The sequence below is a fragment of the Oenanthe melanoleuca genome, chromosome 2 (assembly GCF_029582105.1).
Source record: "Oenanthe melanoleuca isolate GR-GAL-2019-014 chromosome 2, OMel1.0, whole genome shotgun sequence".
NCBI classification, from domain to species: domain Eukaryota; kingdom Metazoa; phylum Chordata; class Aves; order Passeriformes; family Muscicapidae; genus Oenanthe; species Oenanthe melanoleuca.
This window is the reverse complement of record NC_079335.1, coordinates 26,396,503-26,424,333: the sequence shown is the minus strand read 5'-3', so window position 1 is coordinate 26,424,333 and position 27,831 is coordinate 26,396,503. Positions and strand designations below refer to the sequence as shown.

General features: G+C 36.5%; 1 protein-coding gene across 2 annotated transcripts; it reads left to right on the top strand.

The window, feature by feature from the left end:
• Positions 1-51: 51 nt before the first annotated feature.
• Positions 52-27,467, top strand: CPNE3 (copine 3). Of its 2 annotated transcripts, none has more exons than XM_056485240.1 (17): positions 52-131; positions 2,820-2,878; positions 9,035-9,174; positions 9,830-10,009; positions 11,161-11,235; positions 11,670-11,741; positions 12,567-12,650; positions 13,564-13,653; positions 16,962-17,060; positions 18,024-18,110; positions 18,687-18,746; positions 19,690-19,823; positions 20,246-20,300; positions 20,396-20,447; positions 21,087-21,220; positions 23,253-23,489; positions 24,832-27,467. In XM_056485240.1, the coding sequence occupies exons 3-17, from the start codon at positions 9,043-9,045 to the stop codon at positions 24,940-24,942; spliced, it is 1,602 nt and encodes a 533-aa protein (XP_056341215.1). In that variant the 5' UTR covers positions 52-131; positions 2,820-2,878; positions 9,035-9,042; the 3' UTR covers positions 24,943-27,467. The 2 variants fall into 2 exon arrangements, with proteins under 2 accessions (XP_056341215.1, XP_056341216.1); XM_056485241.1 differs by having other exon boundaries at positions 75-548.
• Positions 27,468-27,831: the final 364 nt, after the last annotated feature.

Genomic DNA, 27,831 nt, shown 5'->3' with positions numbered 1-27,831 from the left:
GGGCCGAGCGGCGCCGCGCCGGGCCGGGGCGCGCGGGGGGGCGCGGGGCCGTGCGCCTGCGCCGGGCGGGGCGGGGTGTCCGGCGCGGGCGGGGCCGCCGCGGGTCGGGGTCCGGAGGCGCCGCGCTGCAGGTGAGGGGGGGTCCGGCCGCGCTCGGGCCGCCGGGCCCGCGGGGTTCGCGCTCCTGGCCCCGCTGCCCCGCGCGGTGGGAGCCGGGCGGGGCTGGGGCCGCGGGACCGGGCTCCAGGCGGCTCTGGCCCAGCCCTTCCTCGCCTGGAGTGTCCCCGCGGGTGCGGCCCCGCTTCCTGCGCCGGGACACGGAGCTGCTGCCGCGGGGATCGAGGAAGCGCTGCCCGTTCCGCCGGCCCGCGGGTAGCGGAGCTCGGGGAAGTTAGAGCTGTAGGCCGGAAGGTTCGAGCCCCGAGTGCCGACCCTGTGGCGGTGCAAACGCCGCTCCGAGAAGCATCCTTGCCTCTGGCAGAGGAGGCTGTCGAGAGTCAGCGTCGTTCCTGAAAACCGCGTGCTGTTCTTTCTGAGCTGCTGGCTGAGTGGGTGGTTGTTTTCTTCCTTCACTGTAGTTGCATAATATATACAAGACAAACCTTAGATAATGATCATGTTGTCATAACTTACTCTTCCACTAGGGAAAACTTCTAAAGTGTGAAACCTCTTCCCTTTTGCTTGTATACTCCTGTCTTGAAAGTACATTATCCTCAAAGTAATATGTATTGCCCTGCCTCCAGTGCTTACATTTGTTTTCCTGGAGGGTTCTGTCCATGAAGGTTCAAGTTTAAAATATTTCTGTGAAGGTGCAAAAAGTTGGTTTAGTAAAAGTAAATACAGTCAAGTTTAATCCCAGCTTTTTTTTTTTTTTTTTTTTTGGTTGGAGCTTTAAATTTCAACTTTATATGTGTATCATCACTCAGGAAAGATGGTTTGAGATGCATGCAGAACACCAAAAATCATGAGAAGAAAAAGGTCAGGAAAGATTCAAGGAGTAGGAGACAGAGGTCTTTTTGTTTATTTGTGACAGTGTTAGGAAGAATGCAGTGTTTTTACAAGAAGTATGTATGTGCTAAATGTCTTAAAATTAATCTATACAGATTTGTTATAGGTGACTTTTAGACTAATTTTGGTTCAGCTATTGAAATCTATTTCTGGTAGGCTGAATAACTAAGCTATTATTAAATATAATTTGCCAGAATTCCAAAGTAGAAAATTTGGTACCACAGTGTTTGTACAGCCTTCTTTTATGCCAGGTGTTTCTCCAGAACTGAACGCTAAAGGGAAGCCATAGTATAAGGATTAGTAAACTTAAAATCTCAGATCTCAACTGTACACATATCTGGGGTGGAATTTTTTATTTTTTTTTTAACCTTCATTTGATTGAGGAACAAATGCTGTCATTACATGGTTTTCTAAAGGAAATACCTTCAGGGGAAAAGTTAAGGAATAAGATGCTTTCTATTCCCTCCTGTTTATTTTCCTGTGAAAGTCAGGATGCTCTTCAAAAATAAGTAATATATGATCAACTTAGTATTTGTGGATATTAGTTCCTATTAAACCCAAGAAAAGTACTTCTATTTGTAGATCAGTTATGCAAAGATTAATACTGGCTTTTCCTAACATGACATTTGAATGTGTGATATGGCTTGTGCAAGCAAGTAGGCAGGAAGTAGATTTGTGATGTGGTTTTTTTGTGATGTTAAAGGTCTTTTCCATCAACTCTCTGATTCTGTTTGATTTCTTTGGTTTAGCTTTAATATTGCTTTAGATGAGATGCTTTTGCTCAGACATTTTGAAAGGGCATTATTAAGTGTCTGGGGGATTTATGAATAGAGGAATTTTAGGGTTTGGTTGTTCAATTCAAGCTTCTGTTTAAGGAGTAGTCTTTACTGATTTGGATCACTTGCTTTGTACTTTGTTCTCTGGTTGAAGGAAGACTGTCCTGTAGATCCATTCCATCTTATAGATGGATCAGGTGCACTTTGACTCTGCTTTATCAAAGGCACACTTAGGAGGCAGCTGAATTAGTTCTAGTTGTGGCAGTTTGCTCTGGTACTTCCCCTACTCAGAAGGGTTGTTATAAATTCCTCATGGCAGGTGGTTAGCATATGTGCAATTATCTGATGGTTCCAGGAATTAGCATGATTGCTGTGTGCCTGTCTTCAGAGCCACTTGGGAGCCTGTGGATATGCAGAGCTTGAATGACTCCTGCCAGGCACAGGGAATGCTGAGTGCAAGTAGCTGCTGTGATACAGCACTGGAGGGCAGCTGACTGGAGAGCTCTTGGTTTGCATACAGGAAGGTTTGAAATACCTCTGGGCTACAGTAAAGTGCAATTTTGTGATTGTTGGCTTCAAGATGTTGCTGTTGTTTATGCTGAGATGTCCTGGACCACTGTGGAATACTGATTTCATGGACTTTTCTTAGTCAACCTTTAGCTGTGTAAGGGTGCACAGGTTTGTTAGAGCCACTGATTTTGATCTATTTACTCTAGTCCACTCTCACCTTATTGAAAAAAAAAATAAATTAATGAATAGGACAAAACCAGTAATTGGGTCTTCATTCTTAAAATCTTAAAGAACTTTTCCTGCTGGACTTTTATAATATTTAGTATGTATTATTCTCTAACAAAGGCTCTGACTTTCCCTTGAGTAATCTTTACAGTGCTGCTGTCATGGACACATAGAACTGTTGGACAGGTTATTTATTTCAAGAGGAACTGTAGTTCCTCAAACCATTTGCCTTCAAACCTCTTACTTTGATTGATCTATGGGAATAACAATTCTTGGTTTTAATTTCCTTTCACATTTTAGTGCTACTGTTGGTTGAAGCTTTAGCCTTTTGCTGAGGGGCCCTGAGGCAGACCTCTGAGGTAAGTAACTAATTTTTAAGAACTAGCATTTGTAACTGTGAAGAGGCACAATGTCCCTTGAAAGTAACTGTAAAAAGGATTAATCTAAAGCATGTGTTCACCTGCATCTTGTTTCTGCAGTAAAGTACAGCAAGTTTTAGTGAGATAAAAGCTTTTCTTTCTTGTGGCTAATGTTAATTGTGTAATCAATCAGTCAGTGGCTCTGCACAGAGAAATTGCAATGAAGTGCACGCAATTTAACTATTCATGTTGCATAGTTGATAGACTGTTTTAATGAAATACTTGGCATAAAAATATTCTGATAAAGTATGTAAACATATATGCCAGGAACATGTGTTGCTCTGGTTTGCTGCTGTACACTTAAAATAATTGAATTTTGAAGTCAGGAGATCTGTGTTACTTAATTTTCTTGTTCAAGGCACAATATTACCATTTATAGTTTAGCTCACTTGAATGAAAACATCACCTAAAATACTTTTGTGTAAGGAGGATGCTGGGAAGAACCAAGCATTAAAGGTGTGCCTAATGGGCAAACAAACACAGATATACAGGATTAAAAAATGCCCAAATAAATAGCAACAGGATATTTAGAAATAACTGTTTTGAAGTAATTTTGTGAACAGGTATCCTAGAAATCAAAATAATATTTTCTGTATAATAGATTTAAAAAAAAAACAGAATTCTATGTTCATTGCCAATGTAACTTAGTGATAGATTTTTATATATAGAAACAACCTGCATATAGTTGCCTGACTTGTTATACCAGTGTGCTACCAATCCAATAGAGTATCATAAAGCTTGTATAAATAGATGATTCATTTCCCATACAGAAAACTATGCTTCCAATCTCATGTGTGCATATACCTCAGAGTTCTTAAATGTTAGCTTTTGTTTTTGATTGGTGCAATCCCCAGTAAAATGAGCAGTGTGGCCATTAGGGTTTTTATCAGCCTAATATTACTTGTTTAGTTCAGAATGCTCTAATTAGTTCCTGCATACTAAATAGTGAATATGAGAATCATGGAGTCATTTAGGTTGAAAAAGACCTCCAAGATCATCAAGTCCAACCTTTGGCCTATCACTGTGATTTGTGTGGCCTCACCATTGCTGAGTGGGACAATCCCAGCCCTTGTCATGCTGGCCACTCTTGTTTTACTACAGGCTAGGATACCTTTGGGCTTCTTGGCTATCTGGACACACACTGGTTTGTGCTCAGCCAGCTGTTGACTGGCACTCCCAAGTCTTTTTCCGCTGGGCAGGTTTTCAGCCAGTCTTTCCCAAGCCTGTGGTGCTGCTTGGGGTTATTGTGACCCAAGTGCAGGATGCAGTACTTGGTGGCCTTGGCCCATTGATCCAGCCTGACCCCTCTGCAGAGACTTCCTACCCCCCAAGATAGGTAGAGCTATCACTCAAGCAGTGATAGCTGTAGCTGCACTATTAGAAGAGAAAGCTTACACTCAAGGTTTTTGTGTGGTTCTTCAAATACAGAATGATCAAGCTGCTTCTGGTACTTAGCTTGTCAGCACATCAGCTAAAAGATTTTTCCAGCTGTATTGCTTGTAAACAAACTGAAAAGAGGAACCAGAATTCCGATTTGGAGGTAGGATTTTTAGAGAAGCTGACTTTTGGGGATTTTTTTCAAATGTAGTGATGAAATGAGGTTGGGAAACAGTCTTAATTTTTGTAACCTTGTATGAAATGTCTGTTTCCAGTAGGATGGTCTGTTTCCTTGGGAACTGAAGGATTACCTTGAGATTTAAAAAAATATATATTTATATGTGTGTAGCCCAAGATCACTAGAAATTGTGTTGCTACCAGCTGTAACAGTGAGAAGAAGCATCCATTTGTCACAATTTCATTGTCAGCTTCTTGCAGCAGATGTGACATTTTCTTCCTTTTTCAGTCTGGCACACAGCTGGCATAAAATGCTTAAGTGTACCATAATTCTAGATCAGATTAGCTGACCAGGAATAGACTTCATTTGCAAGCTTTTTGTGGCCTTTCTGTGTTCATTTGGGCCCTGAGATATCTAAAAATTATGGATTTTTGGTCTGTTGCCATTAGCAGTTTGAAGGAGCTAGGAAATGTTCAATGTCAGCAATAATTTCCATCAGAACAGGTTAGAGACTTGTGACTAAAGACAGTGATGCCAAATCCACTTCATTAGTCCTTTTGTCTTTTAGTTGAGTATTTCTGCTTGTCAGACAGGATGCATCTGTAATTGGGAACATGTCATTGTAATGCTCTGCAAGGTTATCTGGGCAAGCCAATACCGTCCTCTGACAATGCAGCATGGAGAGGATTGCTACAGACTAGCAGTTCCTAACTGCACTGTCAGATCATTCTGGTAATAGATCTGTTCCTTTCCAGGTAGAGTGCCATGTTTGCAGTTTCTTTTGGAAAACAGACAATGACTCAGTTGTTTGATGTTTACCACTTATCTTCATTAGAATCATCACTGGAGTTCAAAGAACATTCTGATCTGTAAAACTGCAAGACTAGTCCTTGATTTTTCCTGTGATAACTACAGCTCAAACAGAAAGACTTGTCATATTCTTAGTTGACCTAATCATGCTCTTGAGCAGCCTAGACATGGCAGGGGATCCCTTGTGACTGTACATCACTGCAGTTCAGATGTACATTATATATAGTAATCTTCAGTCTTTTTCTGTCCAAATATTTTTTTTAAAGCCTGATGTACTTCTGCAATCTTAAAAGCTATTTCAATAAAAAGGATTACTGAGCTATCACCTACACACATTCTAGTGTGCTTTGCCTCCCTTTTTGGTACCTTACATGGAGTGCAAGTTGATAGCTTGAGAAAAGCAAAGGTTTTAATTAAATATGACCAATGTGGAGCACAGCTACTTCAATAACACTAAGTAAATCTCTTGTTATGTGGTGTAACTTACTGGCAGTCGAAGCTTATCCTATGACTGCCTGAACAATATAATCTGTCTCTGTAAAGTTATTCTGGAATTCCAAGTGTTCAAGTAATCTGGTCATGTATCTAGAATATTTTACATTTGATTTGCCTAGATATATTGTAGAATTGTATTTCAAGAGGGAATGCACTAGTGCAGCCATGATTTATTTTCACCATCCTGAAAAAAATGCAATTTGCCAGACTCTGTACTGCATCCAGCCCTCAAGAAGAGGTTGCTTGCTTACCTGGCAGTGACTGATCCTTGAGGATGTTTATCATCTTCAGAAACCCTATCATCCACCTCTCAAACTGTGGGAACTTTTCAGCTAACACGGGCTTTTAGAGGTGAGGAGAATTGGGTGGGGCTGGAGTAGTTCTTTCATTCATGCATTTGGGATGAGGAGGATTTGTGCAGCTTGAGCAGAGCTCCAGCAGGTAGTGCTGTTTGAGAGACTCCTGACTTCACACATGTGAAGCATATGTGCCCTGTAAATTCTGTAAGGTGTGCAGTGTTGTAAAAGAAGTATCTCTTGTTTATTTACTAAGTTTTGCTACCATAAATACTGCTTTGGATTAAAGAGACATGACTTGTTCTTGCTAATAAGTATTTTACTAACTTGTAACGTTTATAATGTTACTGAACATCACTATAACTATTTGCAGTAAAAGATACCAGTCTAAGGGAGAAACATATTTTTTTGAGTAAACTAGCAAAATTATTTCTTGAAATGTATTAGTATTACAGACTTCTTCAACCCATTATGCAAAAATAGATTCCTAATAGTCTCAAAACTTCTGAGAAAAATACCTTATATTGTTTTTCATCTTGGATTTTTCAAAACTGGAAAAGGTAAAGATTAAAGGACCATCTTGTGGTTTGTGTAGTTTTGCTCTTTATGTCGATTTTGAGTGTCCTCTACTTAAATAAATGCATGTTCTTGCTACAAGTTGTCTTTTATCTAATACGGACACAGTTGCATCTCAACTGAGCATTTGCATTTCAGGGAAGGGAGTCAGCCTTTTTATTCATACCTTTTCTATGCTAAAGGATGTTTTTGCACAGCACTCAATCTGCTCTTTTCCTGCATTAGATGCATAGTGGGAGAGTTGGTGACATGGAGGATGAGAGAAAGTAACAAAATGGATGTGTTCATGTGAGAAAGTACTTGAAATGTATGAGAAGTGTGAGTACACACACAGACAAAAAGAGGAAAAAGCTTACCATATTTTTATGTTGGCTGGATGCTATCTATTTATTTATTTAGTGATTTTGGAAAAATTACCTTAATGAAAGAAATGGGTGCTTTCAAGGACTCTTAATAATGAGGAGTTTCTGCCAGTTGAAGCAAGAAAATTTTGACTGGTTTGAAAATGCATCTCAATTCAAGTTTAAATTCTGTTGAGTTTCATACAAACCCTTTCAACTTGCTGTTGCAGCACCAGTGGGAGGTAGAGCATCATTTTGTCAGCAGAAAGTTGTTTCTCTGGAAACTGTCATTAAGGAGTCATGTACTGGTATGCACTGGATTCTGTGGGAAAGGCACTGACTGTTAATGAGCTTGATCTGGCAGCCAGGAAAGCAATAGGGAATGGAAAATACCAGTATAAAAAGAAAAAAGGACAAGGAAAAAGGGCAGACTGCTTTAAAGAGATAGACTTTCTAAGCCTAAAAACTATTAGTTTAAAAACTATTTTAATACTTAGACCTTCACTCATTTCCCCTCAAGGACAATGAATTAAACTTGATAAAGTCATGGGAACAAAAAGATACTCAAAGAAGAAATCACATTTAGGCATTTGGGAGGTGCATGAGGATTTCTATGAAATCTTAAAATATGTGCATGGATGTTTGAGTGTTTCTTTTACAGATATGTACTCAGTCTCAAACAGGTCCATCACTGAGATAGCAGAATGGAGATGAGATGTGAATTATGCCCTGTGGAATACAAGAAGCCTCGGAAAAATTCTGTCACACCCCAGTGTTTTCTTTCTCTTATTTTCAGTTTGTTCCTTGTCTTTTCCATGTTCCTTTCCCTTTTTTGCCTCTAAAAAAAAATAATTCATTTTCATGACAGGTCATATGAATACAGTCAAAAGAAGTGAGCTGGCTTGGGTTAAGTAGTTTCATATTCAAATGTGAATGCATATGTTGCTAGTGAGCTGACCAGATAGATGCCTTTCCTTCAGCCTTGTTCTCTTTGGTGTCTCATGCACTTTTAAGACAAGTTAATCCAGAGAGATACTTGGTCTAGACTGTGGGTTTACTGGAGAGAAGGCACCTGAAACTAAAGAAGCTTGGGAGCTTCCAAGGTAGGCTGCTTCTGGAAAGATTTGGAAGTTTTAGTCTCTGAGTCAAGGACAATTGTACTGTAGAGGTTTACTTCTCTAAGAGTTGTTGGAAATTATTAACTCTATCCTTGAAGTGTATAATTATGGAGATTTTTTTATATATGTAGAAAGTAATCTGGTGCTCAGATCTTCTTGGGCTTGCAAATGCATTGTGGGATTCTTAACTGATAATCAAGTTGATTCTGCAGGTTAGTAATATCTGCTGGTCTTGGTGATCATTGTCCAGTGGACAATGATGGAGGTACTTAAAGAGAAAATGTAAGGATGCTTTAAAACTGGATCTTCAGAAAGAACAGTTATTACTTAACTTCAAAGTGTTTATCCTTCTTATTAAAATATGTAGTTGTTATTGTAAGTTTACTAAAGCAAGATCACCTGTTACCTGCTTAAATGGCTTTTCCAATTCTGCCATCCATATGGTTTCAGCATTTTGTTACAAAGGTTTGGTAGAAGAGTAGGTAATATAATGTGTTTTCCTATTCATGGAATTAACAATATCTACATTATAAGATACTGGCATTCGTGTGGGCTTTTGGATTTCATTTAAAGTGAAGTTTTATTGGCAGCAATTCAAATCACTGTGCCTTCTTTGAGATATATCCCATTTTTCATTTGGTTCCTCAAGTGTTCTCAGAAACCTGATCTTGTTTTTTATGTTCAGATTTTGAAGTTTATACCTGTGGGGAAAAGACAAGAGTGTGGCAGTAATAATGCTAATATATTTGTACATCATAAATGGTAAAATTTGCATTTGTAACCTCAAATCATCACTTTTGACAAGCTAACACTTCTTGTGATCAGCTAGAGTTAATGCATTGTGATAATCCTTCTTTTTTGCTTTTTATTCCATTTTAATGATGATTTCTGTTGCTGCTTTCTAGTGTAACCAATGGCGGCACAGTGTGTGACAAAGGTGGAGCTGACTATTTCTTGCACCAATCTCTTGGATAAAGATGTTGGTTCCAAGTCAGACCCTCTGTGTGTGCTTCTCCAAAACTCAAGTGGTCAGCAGTGGTATGAGGTACAGCCTGATGCTTCTCACAAACCTGCTGAAAACACATCCTGCCTTGTTGGACCTTTTAAAATACTATGACATGTGTTTTTATTAAAACATTTAATTTTGTACCAGCACTTTTGAATACTTTTTGTTAGATTATATCTGTAATATTGGAGTGGGTTTGCATTTTTCCCTTACGTAGAAACCAGGCTATGTTAAACCACAACAAATAATTACATGGGCAATATACTCATAATCATTTGCTATTAAATACTTACAACTGTCTGATTTTTAGCACTGTCCTCCAGCCATGTGTGGACCAACAGAAGAAGCCTTCTAAGTGTTTAGATGTGCTTCTATAAATACAGTACTCCAAAACTAGGATCTCATCCTGAATTTGACAATACAGGATTTTATGTTGGTCTTCTGTGTGCAGGAATAGGTCCCACCTTAGAGGGAGTGATGAAAAATAGGTCAAGTACCCCTAATTTAGAGCACTGGATTTTGAAATATATATAATATAACATTTTATAATATAACTTTGATGAAAGGTTTATAGGAAGATAATTGTAATTTAAGAACTTTTGAATATATTTAATAATATGGTATTTGATTTGCTTGTTTGTTTAATTTGATTTGATTTGTTTGTTTGGATAAAGTGGTATCTTTCTAATTTCAGGTTGATCGCACAGAAAGAGTTAAAAATTCCTTGAACCCAAAGTTTGCCAAGAAATTCTTAATTGATTATTATTTTGAGCTTGTTCAGAAACTTAAATTTGGAATATATGACATTGATAACAAAACCTATGATCTGAGTGATGATGACTTCTTAGGAGAATTTGAATGCACGCTGGGACAGGTAAGCATGCAGATGATTTCCTTTAGAATTAAGTTACTGGAAATCATTGGCCACTTTTACTTTGAATGTATCACTATGTTCTTGTGTAGTTGGAGTTAAATAGGATGTCTTAAGTTGAATGGGATGCACTTCAGTTGTTTTTTCAAGCCTCAGTTCAGTGTATGTACATTTTATTTGCAAAGTGTCTTGAGGTGATGCCCTGAAATGTGCTCTACTAGGATGTTGACTGTTGGATTGCTATCTAAAAGTAAAAGGACTCTCAATGAGCACAAAGTTGTAGTATTGCTGTTTATTTACTCTAATACTTAAATTTCCTATTTTATGCTCCCAAAAAAAGAAAATCAGTATAGAACAGCATGTGAGTGTTCACAAGGGCTATGTTATCCTTGTAATCTGCTTTCCATTCCATTCCAGCAATGATTCTAGTTCTACCAGCTGTAGATTTGCTGCTATTTCCCACTCATATTCTGCTGTTGATGCCATCACAATGGAGCAGCTTCTTTTTAACTTGTTCTTTTGAATAGGTCCTTCAAAGGCACTTCTCAGAAGAGCTGTCTTGGGATTTTTTTTCCTGCCCTGTGCCTTAAGTATTTTTATTTAAAATGCATTATAAGGATAGAGGCATTGTGAACTGAAATTTAATGTCAATTAAAATTAGTCATTCATTCTTAAGATAAAGAAGGACCTGTCTAATGAATAGACACACTTCTGAGGAACCATTGCCTGAATAGGGTAAAATAAAATCAGCTGGAAACTGTGGAGGGAAACCTGACCATTTTTTTTAAATGACACACATTGTGTTTATAAATCTGTTAGCTGAATCTGTTTATGAAATACGCCTTGCATGCATTTTAAAGGTGTGTATGGAAAACTTAAGAATTTGAAATTGAAACCTGAGGTATTATGTTTTAATTCTTATTATTCCTGAAGCTCTGCATGTTTTCATCTGCATATATATTTAAAAAATTTGAAATGAATAAAATATTACCTATTTATTTACAGAAAGTTATGAGAAGTACATGTAATGCTGTCATCTTCACAAAAAAAAGGAGAAATTACTAAAATGAAAATACCTCACTGACTCATTTCATTCCTTTGTAAATCTATTAAATTGTGTTAATAATGCTTGATATTCAAATTTTGTCTTGCAGATAGTTTCTAGCAGGACTCTAACAAAACCATTAGTGCTTAAAAATGGCAAACCTGCTGGAAAAGGAAGCATTACGGTAAGACAGTTAAGAAATAAATGTCTTCAGAGTTCATCCTTAGTTGTTTCTGGGTTTTATTTCTAGTTAGTGGCTTGAATGCAGTGAGTCTATTCTGTAGTGATGTAAAGCATATTTTTTTGCTCCACTAAATTATCTTTGTCATCCAATAGCTTTGTCATCCAAATCCTCCTGTATTGTAAGTCCTGTTGCATACACCATTAGGGCATGCAATGGGCTGCTGTTTGGGGCATATCTCTGTCAGTGCCATCATCTGTGGTAAATTGATGGAATGGAATCCCAATGTCAAATCAAATTGTTCCTCTCTTTCTGCCCCCTCCCCCCTATGTTTTAATGCTTCATTTGTGAGAAAACATGGGGACTTTTTTAATGCTGTCAGTATGAGAACTGTGTAGTTCCTGAATAAAAACTGAGTATTTTGTTTGCCTACCTAGATTACAGCAGAAGAAGTAAAGGATAACAGGGTGGTTGTATTTGAATTAGAAGCAAGGAAACTGGACAATAAGGTATTTAAGTGATTACTGTTTCTTTGATAAAGTCATAAAATCAGTCTTGTCAAAGTGTGAAACATTTGAGTATTCATTCTCATTTTTGCTTAAAAATAAAATATATTAAGATTTTTCTTTTAAGATTTTAATATTTTTTTTAAGATTTTTAATCTTTTTTAAAATCTTAAGATTTTAAGATATTTTTTCTTAAAAAAGAAATTCAAGTAAGATTGCTGCAGAGTAACTTCATTGACTGTTTTGAAATTAATTGTAGTATATTTCTAAGTAAGATAAAAATGCATTTCAGGGGTAGTCCATGAGAAACATGTTCCCATTCATAAATAAAAGGGAGTTTTGGTATATTTTTTGTTTCAATGGCTTATAAATGATTGCTCATTACCTCCCTGAAATAAATGGTGAAAAGTGTACCTGGTGTGTATGAATTAGTTATGTTGAATGTAAAACTGGCTGTAGAGACTTTTTAAAACAACTTTAAAAAAATAATGGAATTTTTTTTTTTTTTACCGTTTGATTTAATGATACTTTCTTTGAACTGGAGGAAATCCTTAGTCTCCTATCTATCCATTGTAATACTTACTGGTATAAATATTCTGCTTGAACTTTCAGGTATTTGATATGTGGACATTTTTCTCCTAAATTGAAGGACATTCCCTTCTTTATTTTCCTCTTTCATGGGTGGTAATATAATCATACTTGCATTTCATTATCTAAAGCTTTTGTTCCCTTAATTTACATTTTGTTAATCTAAGTGTTTGTTAACTAGAATTTAATGGTATTCACACTACAGGCTGTTCTGAGATAATTGCATTTATTTAAATACAGGATTTTTTTGGAAAGTCTGATCCTTATCTGGAATTCCACAAACAGACTGGAGATGGAAACTGGGTGATGGTTCACAGAACAGAGGTAGGGTATTTTCAGTTATCAACAAAGACGTTAAGGTTATTCAATTTCCAATGTGTCACCACACTAGAGATACAATGCCTTACAAAAATAGTTGACTGGCCTGGAGCTGACGTGCAGACTAATTAGAAATTGCATCATCTCTTTCATCACTTCCACTGACTTCTCTGGGAAATATACCTTATTCTCTTTATGCTGATTTTGATACATGACATTCTATTTGGAAAGAAAACCTTTTTTTTTTTTTTTTTTTTTTTTTTTTTTTTTTTTTTTTTTTTTCCTTCCAGTAAACTAGGAGAAAACCACTGTTTTGGAAAAAAGCTGCATACTCACACAGGGACGTTTGCTCAGTTCTACGGGCAGGACTTTGGCATTCCTGACTCTACTATTCTTAGGAAAGTGTCACCTGGCTGTGCCCTTTACTAATGAAAATAATGATGCTGAATGCTTGCATAGCAAGGGCAAACCAAGGCTGCTGCAGAGTGAGGGAAAATGTGCTTCAGCAGCAGCCTTTCATCCAGGAGGAGGTATAGGGGTCCTGTGACAGCAACTGACAGGCTAAGAGTAATTTCAAAATGTCTCACTGCAGTGGCAGCTCAGGGCCCAGTTACAGCTGAGGTGCTGTGCCCATAGGAAGGTGGTGACTGTATTCATTTTGTAATTTGGATATTGAAGAACTATAAATCCTTTTTGTCAGGCTTACTGTTTCTCTCATGAGGTGGTTCTTCTGCTTAAGATACATCTTTTCTATGTTCATTTCAGTCATCAGCTTGAGTAATAATGTATCCTTATAGTATTTGGAGCGCATTAGACAGTAACATTGCACACAAAAATCATGGCATGAAGGTATGACCCATTATGATGACTACTTTCTGCCATTGTGGACAATGGTGTTATGCCTTTTTCTTTTCAACAGGTTATTAAAAACAACCTGAATCCTGTTTGGAGGCCCTTTAAAATCTCTCTCAATTCTCTGTGTTACAGTGACATGGATAAGTCAATCAAGGTAATGCATATTAAATGTGTGTATAAATTAATGCATTAAAAGTTAAAATATGTAACAAGGGGAAGATGTGTTATTCTAGTTACTTGCAGGGTTTTTGTTTCAAATAGTATTAGGTTTCTTATTTGAAAGGCACAGATACATATCCGTGTTTTAGGGGAAAGTGGAAAGCCCTGCACATTCGTGATGCATTGTGTGGTAGAAGCTGGTCTTTGAAGGTCTGGGATACCAGTTGGACACAAATATCTTTGAAATATCAAGTGCAGTTTCTTATTTTGATTGTACAGTTCTAGCATGGCATAAGTCAGTACTGGTGGTGTTAAAGATACTGCACAGTGAAAGAAGCATGTTAAAAGCTAGAAGATGCTTTGTTCTAAGTGATGGGTCTTGTAATACTTTGTTATTGGTGAAACAGGTAATGTTAATGAAATTTTAAATGTACTGCTCATAAAATAAATTACACTTAATATACTAGCTAACAGATGTGGGTCAGATACAGCTTGTGAATACCAGTTATAGCAACTTTTTCCCTTCATATAAAACTGAATTTTCTGTCAGAAACAAAAACCTGTGAAGTGGTAGTTCTACCAGGACTTTAATGTTTTCTCTTTTCCAATTTTAACTTGAATAAATTGTGTTTAACTTCTGAGTATTTTTCTTCAGGAATTCCCTTTAGAGGTGAAATTGAAGCTAAACAACCAATCAAAATGCCATTTATAAGCTATTATGATCGTGTTAGCAACTTGGTGGTTTTGCTTTTGAAAAAGAAACTTGAATACCTGAATACAGCAAACTGCTATATTTGATGCTCTTCCTTTGGGAAGGAAAATTTAGAACATGATTTGCATGTAATGGATATTAGTCATATGACTTGAGGCAGTCCTGGAAAATCCTTAACAGCCACAGGGATCTGGGTGTTACCAGCACCTGGCTGGATTTAAATACATATTTAAAGAGGAGACTAATGAACAACTTTACAAGCCCAGAACTTTCCTCCCTTACTGCTTCCATGTTTTTTTCCATCTCATTCCTTTTTGCTTCCTTTTTCCCCAAAAAGACCAGTGACTGCCTGATTGGCTGCTTAGCTCTTATATCTCTATATTCTATAAATTTATTTCTCCTTTTCATTAAGCAGCCATACTAAAGCTATAGAACATTGATCTAAATGTATCTATGAAGAGTTATTCTCGGCTCTATCATAATTTTAATAAAGTCTGTTCTTTGAAATCTTACCTCAGAAGTGTAGGTTTGTATGCAGAGGAAATAGACTTTACTTGGAATAGTTATAGACTTGCAGACAGGCAGTTTGATTTTTGCCTTAGAAATGCAGGACCTATCTCTTCAAACATTAAAATGTAGGCAGAATTGTGTTATGGAATGTTATTGAAGGATTAAACAATGCCTTTAACACTTTTATATGCACACGGTTGCATGTGTAATGGGCTGTTTGTCATAGTAAGTAAACCAGCAATTTTTCTATGAGTGGCTTTTCACTTTTTTAATGGCTTAGTTTGTGTATGCCCAGCAGTGCACAAACCAAGTTGAACCTTTATCTTCTGGATTCATGGTTATGTTCTGTGTTTGCAGTCAGTGAAGTTTTTCTGTGTCACAAGTCTTTCATCTGGATCAGGCATGCCTAGTTCTGCTGGGAAGAATGTTAAATCACATTGTTCCCTACTGCTGTTGCATGTCCAGGAGGACATTTATGGAATAACATTAAATGCTTCTCTCTCGTCTGGAATAGATATTAAAAATCATCTTAAATGAGTCAAACATGTCAAGCAAAACAAATTTTGGTATCTTTGAAATGAAAGGAAATCCATCTACTAACTGTGCTAACAGGGTGTCAGAACTACTGGAGGTCAGGAAATAATGTTCAGTTTTAAATTTCAGCTTTAAAATTAAATTTCAATTTGATTGGCATAATTTATAGTATTCAGAAGAATTTACATAGCATCTGCCATGAACATTAATTAACCTGTTGGTTCTTTGGCTGCTTGCATGACTTAAGGTGCTGTTCAGTGCATGTGCATGCATTTTTTTATTTATTAGTGAATTTAAATTGTTGTGGTAGTGCAAACTGTAAGATAGAGGCATGTTGTGTGCAGTAGAACTCCCAATCTATTCATCATGTTCTGTACTTCAACATTCCTGTTTTCAGAAACCTAATTTCTTTCAGAAGCTCAGGTGTCTGTTAAAGTTGTTTTGCTTTTTTATTTGTAACTGAAATACTCAAGTAATCAGAGAAACTGATTCTTGAATATAAGGTACAATATTTTTAGACTTGAAAGATGGACATGCAAATAGCTGTTCTGTTTAATAATCCATACCTACTTTGATCATTTTTCTTGAGGCTTGCATTTTGATTCCAAGTAATGTGGGATACCTACTTGACTCTTGATTTATTATTGTTTCTATTCATCATCATAATTATTAAATTATTTTAGTATGTTTTATATGATTTGATGAAGTTAATTATCATGTCTGTTTTGCTGAACTGAAATAAAATATCAGAAGTGGATGAAATGAACATAAGCTTTTATAGATAAATAACCAGCTTTTTATATAGAAAAAAAGGCAGTTTTGTTATGTTTTCAAAAAGAAAAAAAAATGTTCTTCACTCCTGCCTTCTTTGGTAGATTGAGCTGTTAAAAGGGTGCATTGATTAAATAATAAGCTTATCTTTAAGCTCTCACTATAGGAAAAATTATTTTTAGTTGACATTCTGATCCATGAAGTGTGGATCATCGTTTAACAGATCCACTGTTTAAATTTGCTAATCTTGCAAAACAAAACTTCAAATTTTGTTTCTAGCTTTAGGGCTGAACCTTCATATGCTTATAAATTCTGTGTTATTTTGAGGATTAATGAAGTAGTATAGAAGTGTTGCTAAAGCTCTCGTGATTGCTTACATAACAGATTTACTAAATTTTTAGCTGGATGCTCAGATTCATGATGGATGTAAAAACCCTTCGTTGTTTTCCTGCTCTTCCCAACACCCCATCACTCTCAACACATAATGCAATATAATGGATGTTATTTGCTCATGTAAGACCTGCTGCTACTTAGTATTCTCATCTCTCTCTCACTTGAGTGGAAGATTAAATTCAAAACTGAGAGTATGGCTTCTACCCAATCTTAATGTGTTTTCAGTACAACCCTATGCAGTTCTGAGACTTCAATACGAGAAAAACGCTGTGATCTAAAAGATACAGGAATGTTTGGGATGTTCAGGTTTGCTGTTTGCTGTTGCAGTGTTTATTGGTTTTTGTAGGGCCCTTTCTGTTACTAACACTAATGCTGCATTTTAGGTTGAGTGCTATGACTATGATAGTGATGGGTCTCATGATCTCATAGGAAGTTTTCAGACGACAATGTCAAAACTGAAGGAAGCATCTCGGTCATCACCCGTAAGTGTTACACAGTCTAAGCTGCCTGTGTGTTCTTGATAAACTGTTTCACTCATACTGGAGCAAAACCTAGGTCACTTGCCTCAGGTGACCTCCAAGTTGTGTTATGCTACACCTTGACATTGCTATTGTAATTGAGGCTGAAACAGCATTTGCATTTTATGTCCATTTTCCTAAGATTATTGTCTTGGTTACAGTCTTTATTATTAGGTATGTAAATGCCCCACCATCAGCACAAAAAAAATGTCACTAATCACAAAAATGAAGGAATAAAAAAAAAAAAAAATTGTGAAAAGACAGATTTAACTACAGTTAAAAGACCAAGACTTGTATTTTTTCAAGTATTATTCAAACTTTTATTTTAAAAATGTAGCACTACTTAAGCATTACGTATACTTTAGTGAACCTGAAAAAAATTGGTATTTTTGCCACTGCACAAAAATGCAGGTGTGTTACATTAGATGGCTTTTCTCTAAAGTGATATTACCCTTCCTAATCTTATGAACTATAGCAATTTCCAAACCTTTTATTAGTGCATGCTTGTCCTTTTCTAATATTTTGAGTCCCATATTTGTACTAAATAATAAAAATAATAATAATGGAAGCCACAGCTTCTGGAAACACTGATGCTTTGTTTGAATTGCTGTTTTTACCAAAACAAAGTTGTTAGCAGAATCCTCAGAGGGAGAATGGTACAGAATTTCTTTGTTTGTTTGAAATACAATCTGTTGTCAAAACAGATTTATAGTCTTTTTGGGTAAGAGAGGATTTCTGTCTTGAGAATGTGGGGTTTTTTCTTGCTGGCATTGAGCAGGCTGAGTTTAATTTTGCTGGATTATGAAATGAACTGCATTTTTAATATAAGCTCAAAGTATCAGTTCTGAAATAATGGATTATTAAACTTGTTGCATAAATAATATAGTTTTGTTTTTGTTTGTTTTTTTTTTTTTTGCATTCATGCAGGTTGAGTTTGAGTGCATCAATGAAAAGAAAAGACAGAAGAAAAAGAACTATAAAAACTCTGGCATTGTGAGTGTTAAGCATTGCGAGGTCAGTAATATATTCTGGTATGATTCTGGTTTTAAGTGTTCACACATAACACCTCTGATATATCTTCATCTTCAAACTGTAATAAACTTTAAAATGTTGAAAGTTTCAGAAATAGTAAATATACAAGGGACTCTGATTAATATGAGGAGACAAATTGAGAGCTGAATCACATACCTGCTGTCCCCTGTCCCTTCCCTCACTCTTGAAGAGAAAGGTTGCTTACCAGTTTATAAAGTCATCCTGAACCACTGCATTTCCCAACTCACTGTTTTACGGCAAAGTAAAATTGTGTAACTGTCATAATGTGTTATTTTATAAATGAAAGTCCTTTTGGAGCTGCTTTGGTGTCTTTTTGGTGTAGTTTTGTTGAAGGCCTGATTCTGATGCACTGAGTGTGTGGTGGCATATGTTGCAAATGTCCTCATTGCAGTGGGTGGGTGGAATAGCTATAGGGTGAAACAAGTACTTTTCATGGGTAAAGATGACAAATCTGGAACCTTAGAAGTTGCTACAATAATATTAGCTAGGTTTTTCCCATTGAAAAAAAAAAACAAAATTTCTATCTTCTATTTTTAGATCATTGTGGAATGCACATTCCTTGATTACATCATGGGTGGATGTCAGCTGAATTTCACCGTAAGTTAAACCATTTATATGAATGCTTTTTGAAATTGAAGCATAGAATTCGTTGGCTGTGCACTTTTCTTTATTATTGTATTTTTTTTTGTTGTTGACTTTTTTATTCTGTAGCATGGAGCAAGAAGCTGTTTTGCCAGAGCACTTCTAGTCTGTTTAGAAAAAAAAACATTGTCTTTACTCTTGGCAAAAGGTTCTGAACCTCTGGTTATGTTCATTAGGAGCTAGCTAAGTTATGTGGATGGAGACCAAAGGGAAATTTACAACTCTTTGAAAGCAACATGCAGAGCTTCATATGGGTTAGTATCTGTCAGTTATGTAATTTGTGAAGCAAATGCAGCACAAATAATAGGGTCTTCACCTTAGTTTCATGCTTCATCACTAATGCGAAGAAGACCTGTTGAAGTCAGAGAAAAAACTGTCTAGACTTCTGTGGAGCCTGGCTACTTGTACTTCTGAGAAGAAAGGTGTGTGTGGCAAGACACAGAATGAAATTAATTTGCCAGATTTTGAAGAGCTGCTGTGAATAATAACTGGAAGTAAACACAGCAAAAACCTGACAGTACACTCAGTGAAGCTGTAGATGCCCCATCTCTGGAAGTGTTCAAGGCCAAGTTGGTTGGGGCTTTGAGCAACCTGGTCTTGCGGAAGCTGTCCCTGCACATGGCAGGGGGATTGGAACTAGGTGATCTTTAAGACCTTTTCCAAGCCAAACCATTCTATGATTCAGATGAGGGTGATTTCAGCACTTCTGGAGAGATGCAGTGCTTTTGGGGGTTTTGTAGTGGCATTGTTTTAAGAGTGTTCCAAGAAACCTGTATCCAAGTAGATTTGTAGATGTCCTATTTACTGCTCTTTCATGGTTTTCACTTTGGCTTTGCCAGAAATGAGAAGCATGATTTAACCTTTAAGAGCAACCAGATATAAATACTGCATTTGACAGGTGGGGATAGATTTTACAGGCTCCAATGGAGACCCTCGCTCTCCGGACTCTCTGCATTACCTCAGCCCTAATGGAGTTAATGAATACCTAACAGCCATTTGGTCTGTCGGGATGGTCATTCAGGATTATGATACGTAAGTGTTAGAGTTTTATTTATTTGTTTTGATCTTTTTTTTAGATTTCTATAGATATTTGTGGTATTTTTTAACCCAGTGTTCAAGATGCCAGCAGATATACTGGAATGAAACTTCTGAGCTAAGTTATAGAACTAAAACAGCACCATGTAGTTGCAAGTCTTGTCTTTACTGCAGACAAGCAGGGTTTTTCATATATTATGAAAAGAGCAGCATTGTTTTAAATAAATGCTTGCATTCTTGTCAATTTGGTGTTAAAGACTAGTTTTGGTCCTAGAAACAGATACGATGGGGAACTTTAATTTTGCCTCTGAAATAGCATTTTTAGTGATGAAAAACAGCACTGATAACTAAACTTTCTGAACTATGGCAGTTTTTAACAGAAGGCGCTGACTTTGTTTTCCTTAAAATTGCTTCTTTAGAGATAAGATGTTTCCAGCCTTTGGATTTGGTGCACAAATTCCTCCGTCCTTTCAGGTAATGGAATATGTAAATGCAGTACCTAGGACAGCTGAAAGCATTTACTTCAGGAGGTATCTGAAGTTCTGACTATGTCTTCTGTGTTTTCACAGGTATCTCATGAGTTCCCAATAAATTTTAACCCGTCAAACCCATTCTGTAATGGTAAGTCTGAGAAAGTAACATCAGACATAGAGAGTAAAATGCCGAAGTTGAAGGCATAAAGACACTCAAAAAGTGGACTTAAGCATGTTGTTCTAATTAAATAATTAGTTTAGTACTGTAGCAGGAAATAATTTTGCAACCAGTTTCTTACTTATGAGAAATAGCATTGCGTCACTCTTGTGTAATGATTGTTGAAAGAAGTGGTTTAAACAGCCAGGGCACAGGGCTGGACATAGTTCTCTCATGTTGTCAAACCACTTAACTACTATTCTACTTTGCTGCTGGTGTGGAGTTGTCTGGTTTGAGTGTGGTGCTACTAATGCTTGTTCATTGTGGCCTTTCTGGTCAGACTAGCAGCCACTACAAGGTGCCAGGTGAAGAGAACAGCTGTAGTTCAGTTTCACACACTTGCTCATAGAGTATATGGCCTTTCTGTTCACACTAGGCAAGTCATGTTGTGTATATGTCTTAAGCACAGGTCAAACTGAAAGCTTCCATTGCTCCTTAATAGTTTTTTTTTTCCACCATGGTTAGTGTTAAATCTTTGCATTATCAAGTAACTGATGCATACAGCTTTAGGAAAATCAGATGCTTCAAAATATCCTAATAGGAAAAAAAAAGCATCTATTTCTTCTCTAGGGATCCAAGGCATTGTTGATGCATATCGAGCCTGTCTTCCTCAAGTGAAGTTATATGGACCAACAAATTTTTCTCCAATTATAAATCATGTGGCAAGATTTGCTGCTGCAGCTACTCAACAGCAAACAGCATCTGTAAGTTCTTTATGGTACTCTGTGTTTTTCTTACTTTATTTTCCTTCTTGTTTATAAATACTTCTTTTCTCTTTTAAATTTATAATATATTAATTTGAAAGTTGGCCCATTACCTTGTGAATAAATGTTACCCTTAAAACAATAGAAAAAACAGTTTTTTGCAGATTGTACATAACAGTCCTCTTCAATTAACTAAATAAACTTTTCAGATTTGGAATAGAAACTTAAAAGGACACAACACCTTTATGGTATCTTCTGTTCAAAGCTCTTGCAGTACTATACAGTTACAGAAGTTTAATTTAGGCCTTTATATCTAAGAGAGAGATTTAACCTCAGCTGAGAAAAAAATCAACTATACCTGGGAGAGAGGATTAACTAAGGTAATGAAGAAGTAGATGGTATAGCTCCTGACACCTAGCTAGCAACACAGATAATTAACTTTACCATAAAGGTTTAGGTGCTGTATGGGGTGTAGCCTCCTCCATATTAAAATTTTATACTTGAGTTGTTGACCATATTAAAAACAGAAATTCTGAAGACCGAGTCTTCAGTCATATTGATAGTGCATGGAAGTTCAGAAAATCCTAAATCACTGATAATAGTAAATACTGGTGTATTGAATGTCATGTAAAATCAGAAAATAGAATTAGCTATTTTTGCATGTAAAATTGTCTGTAGAAACCATTTGAAAAAGAGCTATGGATTTTCATGTGCCGTGAGCTTGGTAAGGTTTTGCCTTGGTAGTCTTTCACTAGTAGCTGTAAAAAAATTATTGTATATATAGATGTCCATATCTAAGGAAAGGAGAAAACTTCTTGTTGGTTTTGTTTTTGTTTGGATTTTTTTGACTTTTATTTCATGTGGTAAGCCTAGCAAGAGATTTATTTTTCCTGCCTGAAAGGATGTATTGAAGACAATTTGCTACCTTGACATTTATTACATATCACAGTCATTTTGGATTGGCTTTTGATTCTGACGCTGGTTTTTTGCCAGTGTGGAGGAAGTATGAGAACAGAGAAATAAATCCAATGTGATGGGCTGTCCTGCTGCAGTTGCTTATATTTTTCTGTGGTCATAGCTTCTTTATAAATATTCTTGCTGGAGTGAGGGAATGGACTGGCAGAAAGCAGGAAGAAAAGGTGATATCTAAACAGACATGATAAGGGAAGAACAATTATTTGGAGGCACATCAAAGCAGATGGGAGGGAAAGTAGTGAAGAGAGACTTCTAAGAATACTGGGAATATCTTTGGGGCTTGAATTGATGCTATTCAGTAATCATCTGAAATGAAGTGAAGGAAGACTGGAAATTCAATAAGTGTTTGATAATTTCTAGACTTGGTACTTCTAGCTCATTTTTGGTGCTTCAATCCAGAACAGAAGCTAAGATGCCAACTTTTAGAAGCCCTGACGAAATAGTGGAAGTAACTCAGGTGGTTCTTAATTAAATTACTGATGTACTGCAAAATAGTCTCAGACACCTTGGTAATTAACTTCATGAAGCAGCTAGAAAACATGATTAAAGGAATTTGAAAATGGCTGGCTTTTTCAACACTAAAAGGTGTGATTTAGAATTTTCTGGACACAGTGAATGAATTAAAGGGTAGTATTTCATAAAGGTATTGATAGACCAGAAAGGAAACATACAAGTTTCAAAGGTGTTACTTTTCCAAAACCTCAGTAAACTGCCTTCTATCCCAGAACAATTAATGGAGAAATAGTTTATCTCTTGGTTTGTCTGGGAATTTTGGAGGAAAGAAGGATGATACCATTGGGGTTTTGGATGGTGGCTGTTTATAGATGACTTCTTTTAAAAGATTATGTTGTCCTTACAAGCTTCTTCAGACTGTACAGATGAAGCCTGACTACAAATTACATGTTTGTAAAATTCAGTGAGCACACTGAACATGCCAAATTGACAACACTATGTAGTCTTTATGTGGGTTTTTCTAAATTTTTTTTTTCCTAAGTTTCTAACATTTCTCAATGTTTGCTATTTCTTTGTCACAACACGGTGTTGATTGATTTGACAGCAATACTTTATACTTCTGATCATAACGGATGGTGTGATAACAGACCTTGATCAAACTCGAGCTGCCATAGTTAATGCCTCGAAATTGCCCATGTCCATCATCATTGTTGGTGTTGGGGGAGCAGACTTTGATGCCATGGAGTTTCTTGATGGTGATGATGGAGTTCTTAGGTCCCCATCAGGAGAAGCAGCTGTCAGAGACATTGTCCAGTTTGTGCCATTCAGGAAGTTCCAAAATGTAAGTAATCTTACTGATATGCTTATTAAGTATTGTGGAGGTATGCTGGGCTTGCTAGGATGTCCTACATCTAGTTCTAAGCTTTTGTGGTCTATCTAATATGTACTCTAAGACAAGTCTTTTTCAAATGCTAAAAAATACCCCCAAATTCCTCATTTCCTAATTCCAGCAGTGCATTTCTGGCTAGTTGCTGCATCTGAATGACCTCTGTAAAACTTGATTAAACAAATGGATGGGGTTTTTTATTTGTGAGGAAAAACTTACTGTAAGTTTTTTCTTATGATAATTTTTCTTTTTTATTGTGAATGCCCATTTATGAATGTGGATTACAGTTCAGTGCAGTATTAAAATTCAAGGCTGAGTCATAATCAGGGAGGTCAAAATCAGTAGAAACTGTATGGCCACAGTAGTGGTGATAGTTTTCATTTTCATAAAAGTAAATACAAAAAAATGTGGTGAAAGAATGAAGCCCTGATAATTTTTAATATCAGTAAAGCCCAATAAAGTATGTGTAGGCTAACAGAAGTCAACTTTTAAGCATCATAATGTTGGAAAGAGTTGACTTAAATATAAACCACCAAAATTTCCTCAATATGGGCAAATGGCTCTTTTTATTTCCATCCTAATATATTCTAATTTTGTTTCATGTCTTAGTATTAACTTGTTAATAATACGCCTTATAACTTCTTATTTTAGTTTTATATTTTTACTTTTGTTACAAAATTTTTTGTTTAATCTCAGAGTAACTCAGGCAAACTGAAATGAGAACAAAATCAATGCAGAATATGGTTATCAAGTAATGCACTTGGATGTAATTAACTAGGGTCAATGCTCAGTGTAATATATATTCAAATGCTTTCATTTTCTAGAAAAAGAGATTTTTATTTTTTCTTATGGATACCTAGTCTTACAGTAAAAACATTATCTGAGAGCTGCACCATAGAAATAGTTATTGTGGATGAAACGGTGCAAAAGATTGCAGATGATATAGACAAGTCCCTGAAGGGTCATCTTGAGCATATAGTGGAAGTTTGTTTATGTGGTGGTCTGATATCTGAGCTGTGTATTTCATGTGACAAAAGGTGTCTTCAGATGTGGCAGCTCTTTGTGCACTCAGCTCGTGTTACTTCAGTGGCACAAGACAGCCACCTAATTCTGGTAACAGGAGTGAGAAGGTGAAGCTGAAGGAAGCTTCCATCTGTCTGTCACACAAGGGCACTGTGTAAAGTCCTCTGTGAAATGTCAGACTAAGTTGGCCTTCTAGAGGAGGTGCTAATTACTTGCCTTAGAATCTTTGTTAGCAGTTGGTGGAAACTGAAGCTTGGTGTTCTTTTTTTATAAGTCTCCCAAAGAAGCTCTGGCTCAGTGTGTCCTGGCAGAAGTCCCTCAGCAAGTGGTGAACTACTTCAGCACCTACAAACTTCAGCCTCCTAAGAATCCTGCTGCAAAATGAATGGGCTGAGCAGAGGAGAGACTTTGTGCTTGCTTTACTTGCTGTATCTACAGACTTTGGTTCTCAAAATGCTTCTGTAAACATGTACACATGCCTCTGTATCATTGTCTGTTAGCTTTTGCCTATAAATCACTTTGCCAAGTGTGCCTTTTAAGGGCCCAGATTGTAATGGTGTTTAGGTTTGATGTTGATTTGAGAGACAGTGCTTACATGGATGCATTTGATTTTGAAAAGAATGTAAAAAGTTTCTATTAAGCCACCATAACAGAAATTTGACACAGGTGTTTCATATTCAGACAAGTGCCACAGAATATAAAGGCCCTCCTTGCACAGCTGCTTCTTGTTTACCACTTCAGTGCCTTTGGGCAATGCCTGGGATTCAGGGCTGTGGGAAGATAAGCCAAAGAAATCATTAAAGTATATATTCTTTGAAGTCATTAAAGTATATATTCTTTTATAATATGCCTTCTCTTAAGGTAGTGTGGGAATAACGAGGGTGAATCAAGGTAAACCTCTAGCATCTCAGAATACTTCTGGCCTTTGAAGCTGCTACGATAAGGACTGTAAGATGTGTTCCAATGTGCAGTGTACTGGAAAATGGAAGTTCCAGATTTATTTTGGTAAGGGTTTTTTTTTTTGGGCTTACCCTGCCATAAAACAATCATGACTATTGATCTTCAAAGGGCTTTTTGTGAAGTGGGAATTCAGTTTATAGTTTAAAAGTATTCTCTGCTATAGAACTGAATATTTTGAGGTAAAGCCTATAATCGTAGTGCATACTAGGGTAAACAATTTCTGTTTTCTTTACTTGGGTTGTTTTCCCTTTACCTTTTATACCAAATGTAAATCATGTGTTTGCTTAATGGACAAATGAAGGTTTCTTGACCCCCAGCTGCATACTGCTTGCTGAGGATCTCTTCTGATCCTGTCACTGTGTGTAACATAAGTGGATTGAAAGGTCACATTCATCATTTCTGAAATGTCAGTCTTGAACATTAATTTTGCAGTTTAACATTTGGAGTAATGTAGAGTTAGATATCCACCTTATCTCATGTGGATGGTCTGGCTGTAGTATGTAAGAACAGAATGGGCTAATGCTAAATTTAGCATACTTGGATACTCAAGATTTCACCAGGTCATAGTGTATTTGACTTTTAATTGCTGGAGCTGCTTAGTGGGCTTTTTTTTTTTTTTTTTAATATTTATAATCCTCTCAGAAGTCTGAATTTACATTAAGGTTAATGGATGAAAGATATATCTATTGAGATTATCTTACACAAGACATACCAAATGTTTAGTAGACAATTGACATTTGTCAGTCAATCATGAATGGATATATTACCTCCATTCCATTTTTTTTGGTGGAAGGGGATCCTAAATACTATGAAGTAGTAGAATGCTAAGGAAAAGTTGTTCCATGTTAAGCTGAGCTCTTTCTTTTTTTTAAAATGTAATTCATATATTTATATATTAAAAAAAAAAACCTTCTAATCATCTTTTTATCAGTGTAGTGAAAATCTGTTGCTACTTATTAATTACAATGAAGTGTCATATCAGATATGCAACTCAAAATACTGAGATCAAGGAAGTTACTGTAATAAACCTAAATCACACTGCTGCAAGTTAAGAGTACATGATTTTGAAAAGTAAACTGTTTCACAGCTGCCTGCTTCCTGTACAGAGAGAACTGGATGCAATATTAATGCTTTGTCTGCACTAATTACAGTGGTTGAGTACTACTGATAGGAGTACAGGATACTACTGAAGTTCCTCTGAGCTGTCTGCCAAAAATACAATGCTGCACCTGAATTTTGTTACCGATTCTGTTTTCAGTTTCCATGGAGTTGCATTATTATGTGCTACTATATATGTGTTATTATACTAAGTATCTCCTGCATATAAAAGAAAACATTTTGTTTTGCCTATATGCTATACATAAATTCTGAGTTTCTGCAGTGGAGGCTTCACTATCACTTATTAGAGAATTGCTCCCATGTTCCCCAAGCTTAGGGAGTTAAATAGCATATCAACAATGTCTGGTTCTCAATATGCCATATTCTTTGTAAATTAAATGTTTCAGACAGGACCATGGCAAGAACTGGTATAAATAGAAGTGTACAGCTAATGGCTGTTGAAAACTTCCAGGGTAGGCTGAAGTGATATTCTGAATGAAGAAATGCAGAAGATTGTGAGTCAAGGGGAAGGAAAGTTACTGTGTTGTTTTGCCATTTTTGGTTTATTTTTACGTGTAAAAAATGTATTAATAGCATGAAGGTGACAAAGCAAAATATTGTCCAAGTTTTGTAAAGTGAATGTGCTTGGTCACTGGCACCACCTTGTGATAAAAGTGATGTATGGCAGTCTTTGTCATCAGATGCTTTTTGCCATGTAATAGTCATAATATATACATATGTACAGCAGAGAGCTCACCTGTAACCAGAATTTTGTACTTTTATATGTATTTCAGTTCTGATGAAGTTAGCTGACTTATGATTTAGCTGTGCATTAAAATGATCATTTCAGTATACTGTTCTGTGATACTTTTGTATTCAGTGGATCCTGTGTAATGCTAAATGCTGCTTTTGTGGTTCCTATGGTGATTATGCCACAGATTTATAAGTACAAAAGGGAGAGGAAAAATGCCTTTCCACTTAGTGGTAATGACTCTGCAGTTTATTCTTCATAAATCATCTTAAAGAGGCTTCTAGCAAGAAGATCTTCTGAAGTTGGACAGTTTTAAATGTGACTGTTTCATGCTCTATGCTACATTAGAGTTCTCCCATGCATGCTATTTCATACAATTATTAACAGGTTTTCCAAAACTTTTTTCCCAGAACAATGTCTACATTTTAGTTAGAGAGGCATGGAGATATGGTTATGTGTAGTTTT

Bases quoted from the DNA above. Each gene is read 5' to 3' on its own strand.
- CPNE3 (XM_056485240.1), top strand. From the start codon at position 9,043: ATGGCGGCACAGTGTGTGACAAAGGTGGAGCTGACTATTTCTTGCACC. The intron at 11,236-11,669 runs GTAAGACAGTTA...TTGCCTACCTAG, and splicing joins CTGGAAAAGGAAGCATTACG to ATTACAGCAGAAGAAGTAAA. The intron at 17,061-18,023 runs GTAAGTGTTACA...GCATTCATGCAG, and splicing joins AAGCATCTCGGTCATCACCC to GTTGAGTTTGAGTGCATCAA.